Source organism: Prionailurus bengalensis, chromosome D2 (genome assembly GCF_016509475.1).
Source record: "Prionailurus bengalensis isolate Pbe53 chromosome D2, Fcat_Pben_1.1_paternal_pri, whole genome shotgun sequence".
NCBI classification, from domain to species: Eukaryota; Metazoa; Chordata; class Mammalia; order Carnivora; family Felidae; genus Prionailurus; species Prionailurus bengalensis.
Window position 1 is genome coordinate 7,298,368 of NC_057351.1, and position 15,280 is coordinate 7,313,647.

General features: G+C 38.2%; 1 protein-coding gene across 4 annotated transcripts in view; it reads left to right on the forward strand.

Moving 5' to 3' along the window:
- Positions 1–15,280, forward strand: part of PTEN (phosphatase and tensin homolog) — a 93,875-nt gene that overhangs the window by 66,118 nt on the left and 12,477 nt on the right. For 3 of the 4 annotated variants that reach the window (XM_043598001.1, XM_043598000.1, XM_043598002.1), the window contains one exon: positions 13,458–13,599. In XM_043598001.1, the coding sequence (XP_043453936.1) occupies positions 13,458–13,599 (142 nt within the window). Of the gene's footprint in view, positions 1–7,656; positions 7,751–13,457; positions 13,600–15,280 lie in introns of those variants that run through there. The other variant, XM_043598003.1, reaches the window with a different exon arrangement.

Genomic DNA, 15,280 nt, shown 5'->3' on the forward strand with positions numbered 1-15,280 from the left:
ACTAGATTTAAGCTAGTGGCTCTGTAAGTGTTTATGTTACATACCTTCCAAAAATATGATGAAAGCTATAAATGGCCTCTCCCTAAAAATGTTCATGATATACATGAACATAAAATTTTGCTTATAGTTTTTAATTGCACTGAAATTTTTCTTAACGTGGAAAAGAAAAGGAGTCTTCATAAGAATTATGTCCCTTTTTTATTTTTTTTTTAAAAATTTTTTTTTTCAACGTTTATTTATTTTTGGGACAGAGAGAGACAGAGCATGAACGGGGGAGGGGCAGAGAGAGAGGGAGACACAGAATCAGAAACAGGCTCCAGGCTCTGAGCCATCAGCCCAGAGCCTGATGCGGGGCTCGAACTCACGGACCGCGAAATCGTGACCTGGCTGAAGTCGGACGCTTAACCGACTGCGCCACCCAGGCGCCCCTATGTCCCTTTTTTAAATGCAAAAAGCAGTGACCACTCACTACTTGAGAATGATGAGTAGATCAAGTGGTAACAAATGAAACAAAACTAAGGCTTAATTCTGTTCAATAGTAAGTTTTAATGAAAGGGCTGCTGTTATTTAGATTTTAAATAATACATTAAAACTATGTCATCATCTTTTACTTGACAACTTAAAACAATTTTTTTCCTAATGTTTATATTTTGAAGTGGGGGGGTGGGTACAGAGAGCAAGCAGGGGAGGGGCAGAAAGACAGAGGCAGAATCTGAAGCAGGCTCCAGGCTCTGAGCTCCGAGCTGTCAGCACAGAGCCCGACAGGGGGGCTCGAACTCACCAGGAGTGAGATCATGACCTGAGCCGAGGTCGAGGTCGGACGCCCAACCGACTGAGCCACTCAGGTGCCCCTGCCTGACAACTTTTATGTGATCTCTGATATCCAATCAATTTTGACTTTGTTTTTGTTGAAAACAATTACTTAAAACCCTGTCTCACTAAAGAGTGAGAGAGTAGATGGAGTCCGTTAGATTCTTTTCTCGGATGAAAGTAGGCTTGTGTCAAAAAATAAGAATTCTCTCCAGATAAATTCGTGTTCCCTCATTTTCTTTGCCTTTAGTTAATGAGATCATTTTTGGCAAGATCTTGGCATAGCGCTATGTTAGGGAAGGAAAGGATTATGACTTCACATTTTAGTTTTAAGGTTGGAGAGTTAGACTGTGTAAATGAGTTTGTATTTTATCTAGTTAACAGCAGTTAAAATTTTTGACTATGGAATTTGTCTTCTGAAACCAGTGAGTTTATGTGTAGCAAAGCATTTCATAATTGCTCCCACTTCTTGACAAAACCTCTCGAAGCCCTTGATTGAAAGTCTTGGCTCTCCTGAATTTGGCAATTTTCACAACAGTAGATTTTTCATGACAGATCCTCTTGCTCAGGCTGTGATTCGAGGCTTGGCATTCATGGAGCAGTAGAGCACTTTCACAACAATAGATAAGATTTCTCTCAGGATTGACGGTAGAGTCTTGCACCCCAGTGCACAGCCGTGAACAGGGCGGTGAGTCACGGTGACATGCAGAGCTCTGTCTTTACCAGAGCAACGAAACCAGATGTCTTGCCAGGCATTAAGGGGTACTGTCTGTCTGTGGAACACTGCGATTTCTTCAGCAGTGTTTTTGGGGCAAGGAAACTTCATTTTGAAAATGTTAATGTCCCCTGAAGTTTCCAAAGAGGATTCCAAAAATATTCTTTGGTTGTGTTAGCATGCGTGTATTTGATGAAAACTAGTAGCTGGCTAAAGGGAGGTGTCATCATCCTATACTGAATGGAAGTGGTATTTCCAGTCTTTTCATGCCCTGCTTCGTAGTTTTAGAAAAAGAGGTCAGTTTTTTTGGATTGGGTAAAATTGGTCACTAGAGATACTGCAACGGTATTATTTTCTGTTGCGAGCTCCAAACGTGTTTGACCATTTCCAAAGTATTTGCCTTTGCCACGTCCATGTGCGACTTTCTTGTTTGTTTGACATTCATAACCATCGGGATTTTGAGGTGGGAGTACTTAAGGTTTTTTGGTAATAGTCTGTCTAGCCTTTCCTAATCAAGCGGTGCTCTCACCCGGTGTCTCTTTCCCTCCCGCTTCTCTCCACACGCACCCATACACATATACATATGTACCTGGTCTGATGTAGGGCTTCTTCAGGAGAGTTGGCTAAATGCTTCTGATAGTGAGAACCAGCCATGTAAGAAGTACTTGGGATAGTCTGTCCCATCATATTCTGGGATAAAAGTATAACCCAAGGACACTCAAACAGTTTAACTTAGATCCAAGAGAAGTCTTCATGAACAAAAAGGACAGGTTTTAATTTGTCTTTGGAAGGATATTTTAGTCCTCACAATCTGATAAATACTCTCAATTCTGTTTTTCTGTAGAGATTTGGTAAAATGGCAAGGCCCGTGGGATATTATTGTGAAATAGGGGCCAGGGTGAAAAGGTCGCGAGAGAAGTGCTTCTGAAAATAAAAAGCGGTATGTCCTAGAATGTGATAGTCCCCACATCATCAGCAGAACCGCTACAGGCACACTGCTTTCTTCATCCTCTTCGAGGTTAGGATCTCCCCCAGGAGGAGGAAGCGGGCTAATAGAGGATGGAGTTCTGTGTACTCCGTAAAATTGTTATGTTTGGCTGTTACGTTATATCAAGACTCAGAGTTAAGTAATTTAGCCAAAATTGATCACTTTTAGCATCTTGGAGTCAAATCATCAAGATCTGTTGTGCTTATTAGTTCATGATTAATTAATGTTTACAGACCTTTTTTGGGTGAATTAGTCACAGGGTCTAAAGAAGTATGCTAATGTGCTCTTACCTTTATTTCTGTGTATATTTAAAAAGGCAAAAAAAATTTATGAGCAGATGCTGTTGATGAAGTTGTATTTTACAAATGGTTCCATTTGCATCTTATGTTGAAATAGCATTAGGAAGCTAGATTAAAGGGATAAAGATTGTGGGCATAAGATTATGAATTTTTTTTGGTAGGATTTTTTCCTATTTCAAAAATGATAAAACTGATTTCCCACAACGATGAAGTGCTTTGATTAAAGGTGATTCAAACAGTTAATGATAGGGGTGCCTGAGTGGCTCAGTTGGTTAGCGTCCGACCTCGGCTCAGGTCATGATCTCGTGGTTTGTGAGTTTGAGCCCCGCGTCGGGCTCTGTGCTGACACCTCGGATCCTGGAGCCTGCTTTGGATTCTGTGTCCCCCTCTCCCTCTGCCCCTCCCCTGCTCATGCTCTGACTCTCTCTCTCTCTCTCTCTCTCTCTCTCTCTCTCAAAAATAAATAAACATTAAAAAAAAACAATAATAGCATTCAGAGTAAAAGTTGAGTCTCCTGAACCATTGTTGAACTTTTTTTCTCTACTGTCCCAGAACTGCAAAAGAATTTTGAGACTGTTCAGAATTAATCTCTGTGCAGCAACCAGCTCTCCTGAAAGGTCATGTAATGCTGTTGAAATAGGCCTATTTTGACAAGGCTCATCAGTTCATACCCATTTTGGCTGATGTTTGGGCATTGAGTGGCCCCTGGCTCAAGTAGAAAAAAGGCAGCTTGAAGTTGTTGGTCTTATAGATATGATGCTGCCAGCTGCCTTTTAAATCTTTGAAATTTGTCTAAAAACTTTCCAATAATATATCACATGCTTACCTATTGGTTGCAGTCCTAGCGAAATAATATATTTTTAACCTTTAATGAATATGATTTCATCGTAAGAAATGAGCTGAGCTGAGCTGAACATGGTAAAGCTATTGTTATACAACCGTGGGGTTCTTCTGGGGAAGTGTCTTATAATAAACAGAGTTGATCATCCAAAGTGGTTTTATTCTTGAAACATCTGCTAAAAATTTACCTTCTTGCAGTATTTCCTTTTAGTCCTCATGATCTGATCAATAGCGTCAGTTCTCTTTCTCTGTAGAGGTGGAGAGAGATTTGACAAACTCTCCGTAGATGCGCAGTTTTAAAATTGTGATCCATTATTACAAGAGGTGCATATATTTGTTACCAGCTTTTCAGTTTATATAGGATTACTTTTATTAAAACATTATCTTTAGTGTTACTTTGTTTATATCCTTAATTTCACTTGTAGAGAAGCATTAAGAAGCTGAAGAAAATTGTGTTCTAGTGACGTGTACAGGCGAGCGTATTGTTTCTCCTCCTCCTCCTCTTTCTCCCCCCTTCTCCCTCCTTCGCCTCCTCTTTTCCCCCTCCCTTCCCTCCATCCCCCTACTCCTACTCTCCCTTGTTTTGGAGAAAGAAGAGCCAGGTGTCATGTTTTAGTGAAGAATTTGTGGACTTGGCAGAGACACTCCCAAAATAATCGGGGGCCATCTTGCCATTTTCTCAGCAGACTTGGGGCAGATTCGGTGGCACAGCGGTGGGTGGGTGCCGGGCGACCATGAAATGTGCCGCTGTGTTAGTACTGCCCAAATAACACTCCGGGCTTTGACTGTTGCAGAGAAGTCAAAGTACAACTGATAACGTCCTCTGAAGAAAAATGTTTTCTGAGAACAGGATAACCGCTGGAGGGAAAGAGGGGTCCTTCTTTTATGGGCTAATTTGTAAGAAGGCAACTGGCTTACACTTCCCTAAAGGTCATTCCTCTGCATATTTGATCCTGTCACTTTAGGAGTATGTGGCAGATTACGCTAAAACAAGCTGCCAGTGATCCTCCCCCCCCCCCCCCCCCCCCCCCCCCGCCCCCGGCTCACCTGAGCATCTGCAGGCTTGGCCCCCATCTAGTCCTGTGCCTCCCAGCCCGCACTTAGCCTTATGAATCTGAATCCGAGTCAGCTCACAGTGTGTATTATAAACTGTGAGTAAAGAGCTAAAGCGTCCTGCTAATGCTGGTAAGGATGTATTTGGGAAAGATTCCCTAAGTTTCGGAAATCAAAGAAGCAAACTTTTGTTATATGACAGATGTACCCAGAATTTCTGCCACACCTCTCTCCCTTGCCTTCCCCACTTCTAGAATGGTGGCAGGTAAAGTAAGCATTGATCATTGTTTGCTTGGATTAAACCTTAGGAAAGGTTCTTTTTTGTGTTGAGTTCTTTTTTGTGTTGAGCTTCAGAGTTCTTTTTTGTGTTGCTTTCAAAGCTGTTATTAGAGATAAAGTTCCTTTAATGATCTTTGTATGTGACTTCATTAGCTTATGTAATGAAGACTTAAACTCTCAAGAAATAATAAATATTAACTTTATTCTAAGTGATCCCAAGAAGAGGAAATTTTCTAGTTTCTCTGAGGACTGAATTTTTTATGTCCTCATCATATAATCAGGTTAGTTTTTTTTCTAATTAGTTACTAACTTTCCCCACATGATAACCTAATAAAATTTTCTCATTTTCTCCTGATTTAAAATAAACTGCAATTCTCCTCATTTTCAGTAAAACAAAACGAACTCCTAATGTAACATTCTTATTTTTTCTAACACATTAATTCTTCTGGGCTAAACTGTGTTCCTTTTATGCATGATATTTAAGCCTGTTATACAGTCTATATATTCATAAAATTATAAGCTCTTTATACACTGCAGAACTCTAGCAATGACTTAGTTCAGACCTATTGTGATATAAATGATCAAGTAGATCTGTAGAAATCAGTCTGTCCTAGGTCATTTCATCTGCCTGTGTAATGACTCAAAACTATACCTCCTAATCTCAAATCCAGTATTCTTTTTTTCTTTCTTCTTAAAAAAATGTTTGTTTATTTAGAGAGAGTGCATACAAACATGCGGGTGGGGGAGGGGCAGAGAGTGAGAGAGCAAGGGAGAGCGAGAATCCCAAGGAGGCTTCGCGCTGTCAGCACAGAGCCTGATGTGGGGCACGATCTCATGAACTGTGAGATCGTGACCTAGCCAAAATCAACAGTAAGATGCTTAACCAACTGAGCCACCCAGGCACCCCAAATACAGTATTCTTTCTACATTATTGTCTTCTGTGCAAAGTATTCTTCTTTATTGTTTTGAACCCCAAAGTAGAAATAGAAACTTAAAAAAAAAAAAAAAGCTATATTAGCATGCTTTCAGTTTCCTGTCATAAGCCCAACTTAACAAAGCTTAAACCAAGGAGGCATTTATATGGGATTATATTACCATAAAAGCTCTGGCCTGGACATAGATGCTTAACAGGTGTCCAGAATCTCTCTTTCTCTCAACTCTCTCCTTTCCTCTGTATATGCTTTATTTTTAGGCAGGCTCTCTGCAATAATAGCAAGGTTTACTTTAATAACTACAATGGGAAGAGAGCTATAATTTGAGCAGAAATTCCTAGATTGGCTGCTGATTTACCTGGATTAGGGCATGTATGCATCCCTGAACCAAACATTCTGGCCAGACGCTTGGGACATTTATCTAAAGCTGAAGAAGACAGTCCACCTGACTTCCCCGAAACCATAGGGGTAATGATAGCTTCCCAAAGGCGAAAGGATGCTGTGCAGAGAGAACAATATCAGTTGTCTGCTTCGTATTATTCTCAAGGATTCTGTGGTTCATGCATCACTACTTTTAATACGTTACTTACAATCAAGTTTCCCAGAACGAAGCACTGTTCTACTCTCAACTTTGGAGATTCTTCATAGATGGGAAAAACTGTGTTCTAAGAGGTGGTGACCTCTTTCATATTACCTTGTTAGTTTGTGTACTATTAATGAAACCCAGGACACTGGAGTGTAAAGCTCTAGAATCAAAGTCACATTTAGGTTCAGGTCCTAGTTTTGGACAGGATAATTATGCGTACTGGGATTGTTTTCTTATCCTTGAAACAGAGGTGATAGTGTCTGTCTTATACAGTTGTGGTAGTGTTAGGGAGCTATGTAAAATGTCTGGCACTTAGTTTAATATACAGTAACTACTGTTAGATGTTGTCATTGTAATAATAGCCATTCCTAGGAGCTAGATTTCTTCCTTTGTTGAAACATTGTGAAACAGATTTTCAAGCTTCAAGCAAGCACTATTATTTTAAAGCATCAACATTATTTCTTAGTTTAGAAGTGCTAGTGAAACGTTTACTGGGGTATAAAATTACTTTTTTTTTTTTAACATTTATTTATTTTTGAGATAGAGCATGAACGGGGGAGGGTCACAGAGAGAGGGAGACACAGAATCTGAAACAGGATCCAGGCTCTGAGCTGTCAGCACAGAGCCTGACGCGAGGCTCGAACTCACGGACCGCGAGATCATGACCTGAGCCGAAGTCAGCTGCTTAACCGACTGAGCCACCCAGCGCCCCTAAAATTACTTTTTTAACTGAGGAATCTAGATTATGAATTCATCTTAGAGAAAATGATCTGAAGGTCCCAATGCACAGAATATGAGCCAAACATTGCATATCTTGTGTTCTGGTATCCAGGTGGTGTTCTGACCTGGAAGCACTATGACAGTATTCTAGGTTTGAAAGGTGTGTATAACCAATACTTTTAAGTTTCTGTTTTTTAAGAGATTAATCACATACAAGGGGCTTACATCAAACAATTCAGGTTAGAAAAATAAGTGGTCTATTAAACATACAGCAGGCAAATGTAAATTTCAAAAGCAGATGACAGAATATCATTATCAGTGCATTTACAACAAGATGTATAAAACTAGATCAAGTATGTCATTTTGTATTAACACAGGGAGCGCTCCACAGTGAAGACAGAGCGGTATGAACTCTTACGTGCTAAGCATAACATCAAATGTAGTAAGCATACGCTGGCAGAAGTGAAGAAAAAATTGACAGTAAAGGAGTGATAATAGGAATCTTTAATCTACTTGAGGACCAAGAAGGTACAAAATAAGAGCTATAGATGACTTGAGTAATATATTAAAAATTAGCCCATAAAATGTATCTTTTTTTCTTTTTTTGTCATCCACACAACAGTTACAAAAGATTAATAATTCATTAGGCCAACTACAAAGAAAATCTCCTCTCCAAGTAGAATTATATAAACCCCGTTCCTTGATTATACTTCAATAGAGCTAGAGATGTTTTTACAAAGTTTAACTAAATCAACCATTTGGAAATTTAAAACCAGTTACTTTAAATAACTTTGGGTCAGGGGAGAAATACAAATAAAGATTATTAAGATAATAACAAGTAGGAAAGAGGAATTAGTAAAGATGGAAATCTAAATTTGTGAGGTAGTAAACAGTAAACCATTTGCACTGACGATCTCAAACACTTGACTGTATGAAAATGCCAGTAAAATCAATACATCTCTCTTAAAGCTCTTTTCAAGGAAAAAGGAGAGGGAGGGGAAACAAAAATTATGATTAAGTTTGATAAAGGTGATGAAACTACAAGGTGCAGGTAACTAAATTCTATCTAGGTGTGTGCTAATGAATTTGAAATTTTCAATTGGAAGCCGGCAGTTTTCAATGAACATCACTGCTTGAAGATGAAATACAAAATTTAAACAGGCCATCCACGAATCTAAATGTATAGGAGACCTCAAGGTGTACCTGATCTGAATTGCATTTCAGGTGGCTGCTATCAAACCTGGAAGTATCAAATAATTATATCATCTAAGTTGGTCTAGATGTTAGAAAATATGTAAAACTTCCCAGATTTTTTTTATGTTGTTACGGAATTACAATGTGTGATAAATTTTCTTATTTAGGTAGGCACTGGGAAACCATTTAGCATTTTGAATTGTCAGTGTGATTAATCTTACAGTTTGTAAAATTAATCACAGAGTGGTATAAAAATAGATTGGAGAATAGATAAATCAGAGGCTGCTAATCAGTTGGCTATTGCAAAATTTAGAAGGTGGCTGAACCAGAATAGCCACAGAAAATTGGAACTGGTATTTGGAGAGGTATTTCACAGTCAAAATCTGGACTCTGGCATCTGAATAGATGCGTAAGAATCTAAAATGTATATTCTAAATGAATTTAACCTCCGGTTTGCCTTTCATTTTGTGTGTACTCTGTGTGTGTGGGGGGGGGGGGTTGTGTTTGTGTATTGTGTGCATATGCCAGGTGGTTGATACACCTACCAATCTCTGCCTTTACGCTGCTGCCTAGACCTTTCTTGTACTGCTGGGGTTTCCTTACCTTTTTTTTCTATAACCCTGTGTATATCACTACTGTCTCTCAGATTCTTGGCTTTAGTCTAGCAGGAAGAAGATGGCAGGATTGTATCAGTGGTTGAGTGTAAACTCTGGAGTTGGAGCACCAGGATGAAATTTAGTGCCATTACTTGTAAGATGTGTGACCTGACCTCATCTATAGAATGGTGTTACCAATAATACCCACTTCCTGAGTACTAAATTATATTTATGAAAATACTTAGAACAAAGCAAAGAACATGGTAAGAGTTCAATAAACAATAGTGGTGGTGGTATTATAAGAGGTTTTGGGTTCAGGTGCTGGAGAAAATAGTGAATATCATTAATAGAAATAACAAGAGGTTGGAAGAATACGAAAGCTTCGGTTTTTGGGTATGGTGTGTTTTAAATGCTTCTAAAGTTTTTGGCTAGAAATATACAGCCAAGTATTGGAGATTCTGGATTGGGAGTTGGAAATGAAGTCATATTGAGGGACACAGGTTTTGGAGTTAATGTTTAAGATTGATAATTAAACTACTATAAATAACAGAGGATTGACAAAGAGGGGCTCTCTAAGATCAGATTTTTGAGGTATGCCTACCTTTAAGGACAAGAAGAAACAAGATAGCCAGTAAGGATAGGAGAAAACCTTTAGAGATTGGGTCCTGTGACAGGCAGAGAATTTTCAAAATGGTGACAAAAAGTGATCCAAGATGGGACTAAGAAAATAGTAGGAAATGACCATGAAGAAATCAGCCTCATAATAACAGATTCCTATGAGGTAAGGAGTGGAGGCTTACCTTTGGGAGTTGTTTTTTGTTTTTTTTGTTTTTGTTTTTTTGTTTTTGTTTTTTTAAGAGAGAGAGCAAGAGAGCGTGCACATGAACAGGGGAGAGGGGCATAGGGAGAGAGAGCAAGCATCTCAAGCAGGCTTGACACTCAGCGTGGAGCCTGACACAGGGATCGATCTCACGACTCTGGGATCATGACCTGAGCTGAAATCAAGAGTCGGATGCTTGACTGACTGAGCCACCCAGGCATCCTCTTTTCAGAGTTTATATAGAGAAAGAGGATGTCAATTTGAGAGAGATACAGGATTTGGGGAAAGTGTGAATTTTCAGTCTTTAAATTGTTTGTTTTGGATTAAAGAACGAGGGTTACCTGAGCTGATTATTTGGAGGAAACAGAGCAAAGGCAAATGCCAGAGAGAGGTTAATTAATAGAGCGATTGCCAATATGGAACCTAGGTGAACATGAAGAGACACTTGTATAAAATATCAGGAGTGAAGAAATTTTAAGATGGGAGAAGGGAATTTGGTGAGTGCCCACACTGGATGATGACCTAAGGGTCCCCAGTGAAATAGGAGCTGAATTCATTGAGGATGATGTATGGGACAGCATGGAAAGAGAGGCGGTTCGACAGAGCGCTGAAATCCCCGTGGTCGAGCGTTTAATACGTGCATGCCAGAAGAACGAGGTATCGAATGATGGAAATCGGGAGTCAGGGAGACCGAGGAAAGACTGTAGAAAGTGGGCTGACAAACAGTGGGAGGAACACCAAGCCTCCTCCTGAACCCTTCCTCCTGGTCTGTGAGCGTCAGGGGTTCGGAGAATCAAGGGCTGCCTTTTGAGATGATGGCCAGGAATGTGGTGTTAAGTAGGTCTGAAGAATGCTAAGTATAGCTAAAATTAGAATGTTTTAGAAGTTATATTTGAGGATAAAAAGGTGAAGACTATAAGTAATTTTCTTCCCGTTTAGAGTGGGTCATTAGTGGTAGAGGGTGGAAATAACTTTTAGGGTATAGTTATAGACCAGTTTAAGCTTAAATGTTCTTGGTTCATTTAAATGAAAAGTGGACATTTTGAAAACATGTAGTATTTTTTAATCTCCAGGAGCTTTAAAGGTTAGCCCACTTTTCATATGTGTAAAACAAATTTTGAAGAGCCTAAAAATGTTCATTTCTTAGAGTTTAAAAGATATTTTATATGAAGTCTTTATATTCAAAATGCTATAGGTAAAACATGCACATAAGCCATTATTTTCAGTATATGAATCCAGGAAATACAATATTTCAAGTGTTATAAATTTGCATTGTCAATTTAGTACAGAAGTTGCATTCACTCATTTCAAAATCTAGATAACAGTTTGATTCATTGTGCCATTAATTAAATTTTAGTAAGTGTGCATCGTGGCCATGAGAGATGAGAAGAGAGAGGACACATTGAGGCCTGGGGTCCATACATATTTGAGCCTTGCAACTTTGTTATGTCTGCTAATCCGAATATAGTGAATTGGAGGTGCTGGTAGGTAGGAATTACAAAGTTAAGCTGCGGAAGCTTAATTATGCATAATTTGATGGTAAAGTCATTAATTAAATTTAAGTTGTGCTTTTCAGTGTTTTTCTTTGAATTGTGTCAGTAATTTGGTTCAGCTTATATTTAGACACAAGGATTTATGCAGTGTTGACATCTAACACATTCATACATTCTTTCTGTATACATGTGCCTAGCCCTTTGGGTAAGGATTGACTCTGTATATAAACAGCTGCATTATAGATATGCTACCAATCACTTGCTACTTGAGAAAAATTAAAGCTTTGAAAACCTTTAAATTACTCATACAAACTTATACCAAGAAGATAAAGAGGAAGAGGTCATCTGTCATTCCACTAAACCCCAACAAATAATTTGACAACTTGGTCTTCTTATGGACTTCCATTGATTGAATTTTGTAGATGTAAATTTAATTTATAGACTAGATCATAAATTCACATGGTTCAAAAAAGGTTCCTTCCTGCCCAGCCGTCTTCTGTCTGCTATTTTCCCCGAACCTGCTTTGCAGTTCTGTGTTTTATCTTGATAAAGTGTGTTGTTTGCCAAAGTAGCATTAAATAATGTGATAAACCATTTTAAGTTTAAACACTTTGTAAACTTTAACAATGATTTTAACATTAATTTTTATAGCAGCTTTTCACAGTAATACTATTTCACTGCTATTTCTTTAAGAAAATACTGTACACAGGACTAAAATTCCATTTCTTCTAAAATTGTACTTTAAATATAGATAGAATTTCTAAAACCACTAATTAGGATTTGCATAACGTTTTGTCAGTTTAGCATGCTTTTGTGTAACTGCATGTAGTGTTTAATCCTCGTGAGAATCCTGTGAAGAAGATAGGCCGTTTATTAACTGTCTTCATTTTTCCAAGGAAACAAATCAGAGTTTGTATTTTGACTGTCAGCTTTCAATCCAAGTCTTCTGATTGTATGGTCTTTGCACTGGAGCCAAAATCTTAAATCGTTTGTCCTGATTTGAAATGGCTTTTATCCATTTTTGACATTTTATGTATTTTTTAATTGTAATGAACTTATGCTGACTTTTAAAAATTACTGAGAATACTACAGTGAATACCTGTTTACCTGCTATTCTGCGTATCTGTCTTTAAACTCATAAACGTACTTTATCGAAAGCATTTGTGTCCAGAGTTCTTAACACATTAGGAAATTTAGATAACAACTTAAAAATACTGCTCATTCTTTTTTCTCTTGAATATACTTTTAAGTTTTTTGCAAGTCACTTTTAACTGTCAGACAGCTTAATGTTACTATTTGCCTTTTATTTCTAAGTTAAAATGCTTAAGATTTTTTCTGAAGTCACACATGTAATAGGAAAAGAAACCTTAAAAAAGTACCCTAATACCTCATTTATTCTGCATCACTAATAAATGCATGGCTGCGCACATTAGATTTTTTCTTTAGATAAGTGTTTTTTTTTTTTTAATAGCACATGAATTAAATATATTTTTAGCATTTGTAATACTTAAGTTTTCTCAAACATTATGTCTATCCCTGGTTTCTTCCGCAAAGAGATACGTGCAGCTTGGGGACATCTTGAGGAACCTCTGTTGTGGAACTCTTGTCTCCGTTTATGGCAGCCACATGTTCCTGGATTTGTTGGGGTCTGTGGCCATCACTTTTTGCTGCTACTGTTTCTGTCTCTTAAAGGCACTGTACCTTCATGTACACTGCTGATTCTGATATACTTTTGCCTGAAAAATAACCAAGCTTTTGAGGAATTGTGGGTTTAATGAAAGTCCATACATTTTTATGGGAGGCCCTGTGTGTAAAGACACAGCTGCAGTGGCCTTTGCTTATCGGGTTCCTGGGCCGGGGAATTGCTGTGACCATTGAATAAATGAGGGTATTGTGATAACTAGATTTTAAGGGAGAAAAGTTCTTCTCGTATTTTCCTTTGTACCGATGTTGCTCTGATTTACTGTGTTGTTGAGGTGGATTTAAATATTAATCATTTAAGGTCAAATTTTTAATGTGTGTATGTTCTTCAGTGGGCACAACCCATGTAACCATAACAATTTAGTGAAATAACTATAATGGAATTTTTCTTTTGAATGTGGCTTTTCTTTCTTTTTTTTCCTGTCCACCAGGGAGTAACTATTCCCAGTCAGAGGCGCTATGTTTATTATTATAGCTACCTGTTAAAGAATCATCTGGATTATAGACCAGTGGCACTGTTGTTTCACAAGATGATGTTTGAAACTATTCCAATGTTCAGTGGCGGAACTTGCAGTAAGTGCTCTAAATTCTCATCCTTCCGTGTATTGGAACACTGTTCTGAACATATGTAGAAGTTTACATAAAAATCTAGACAGAAACAACACTTAACATTTATGCAGGGGCATATATGTCTGAACTATCCAGACTAATTAAGTAGCTCAATGTAGCACATTGGACTAAGAAAGCCAATAAATGTAATGTCTTGGAAGCAAAATTATGTTTATGAAAGAAGCATTCTTTGCTGCATCTACCAAACGCAGCCTAAATTGTGATCAGATAACTGGAAAACCTATCCCATTAGAGATCTACCATCAGAGTGGCAGTGGGATTCGTTAGTTTATTGGTGTTGGGGCAGGGGCTGATTCCTTGATACTTAGGAAGACTAGATGGTGATAGTAATAGTGACTGGGACAACAAAAAGAAAAAAAATGATAAGACATGGTGAAAAGCTGAAGTATATTGAGAGAATACGGTTGGGTCAAAGTATGTGGAGTATTAGAGAAAACCTGGATTTAGACCCAAGTTCCCATTCTAGCTCTGTCATTGCTGTACTGTGTAACCCCGGGCACACCATCTACCTGTCTTTGTGTTTGCTTATCAATAAAATGAAGATATTTTGAGATCTGAAAACTTCCTAGATACATACTAACTAGAATAATGTCGGTGATGTCTGCCTCACATTGACCTCTGGCTTACCCTAACCTCTGTAAGCCTTCCTCAGTCACCCCAGTCCTGTTCTGCTTCTCTGCTATTCTTGGCTGGAGTTCTCAGCCAGCCTGGTAGGAGCCTTCATACTCAGACCCAGAGCAGTGAGTCAAGAGAAAACGCATAGAAGGAAGTATCATCCGACCCTGTGAAAGATCAGACTGCTGCTGCTTTTTCCTGTATCAGAATTTTATCAGAAACATATCAGCTCTGCCTTGGCAGTGATTAGCCATGTTGTCATGTTTAAGAAATACGTTTTATTTATTTATTATTTAGAGTGCAGTTTTGTAGTTTGTAGATAAGATCCCACTACATTATTTCTTCGAATACCTCTAATAATATTTCAGTGAGGTTCTGTAATTTGTTAGTGATTTTAGTTTTTAGCTTTAAGTTTCGCTTCTGAAAATATTTACGTAATTAAAAGATTCTATCCCTAAATTAATGTGTACCTAGGAAATTAATTTCTTGGTTGTGTTTTATCCTTTTCAATTAGGTGTAATCACCTTCATCTTATCTTTCCTACATTCTTAGAACTAGATAATTTCATCACGACCACAGATTTATTAATATAACATGTTATAGCCTTCTGAGAGACCTCACTGATGCTTTTGTCATCTCAGTACAATTTTTAAAAGTGCTGATAAAAGGCACAGCATAGGGAATGTAGTCAGTGGTACTGAAATAGTGTTACATGGTGACAGATTGTACCCACACCTGTAGTGAGCACAGCGTAACGTGTAGAGTTGTGGCATTACTGTGTTGTACACCTGAAACTAATATAACATTGTTATATTAGTCAGCTATATCAAAACAATAATAATGTTTTGATAAAAACTTCTAAATGCAAGGCACTGAACTGTCAGAGGTAATTGACATAGGGACTTAAATTCATAGAGGAGAAGGAAGAAGGAAGGAAAAACTCCTGCTCTTCCTGTAGGGTAGATATCAGGTTTAAGAGCCGAAAGAAAGGTATTACAGATTAGGGACA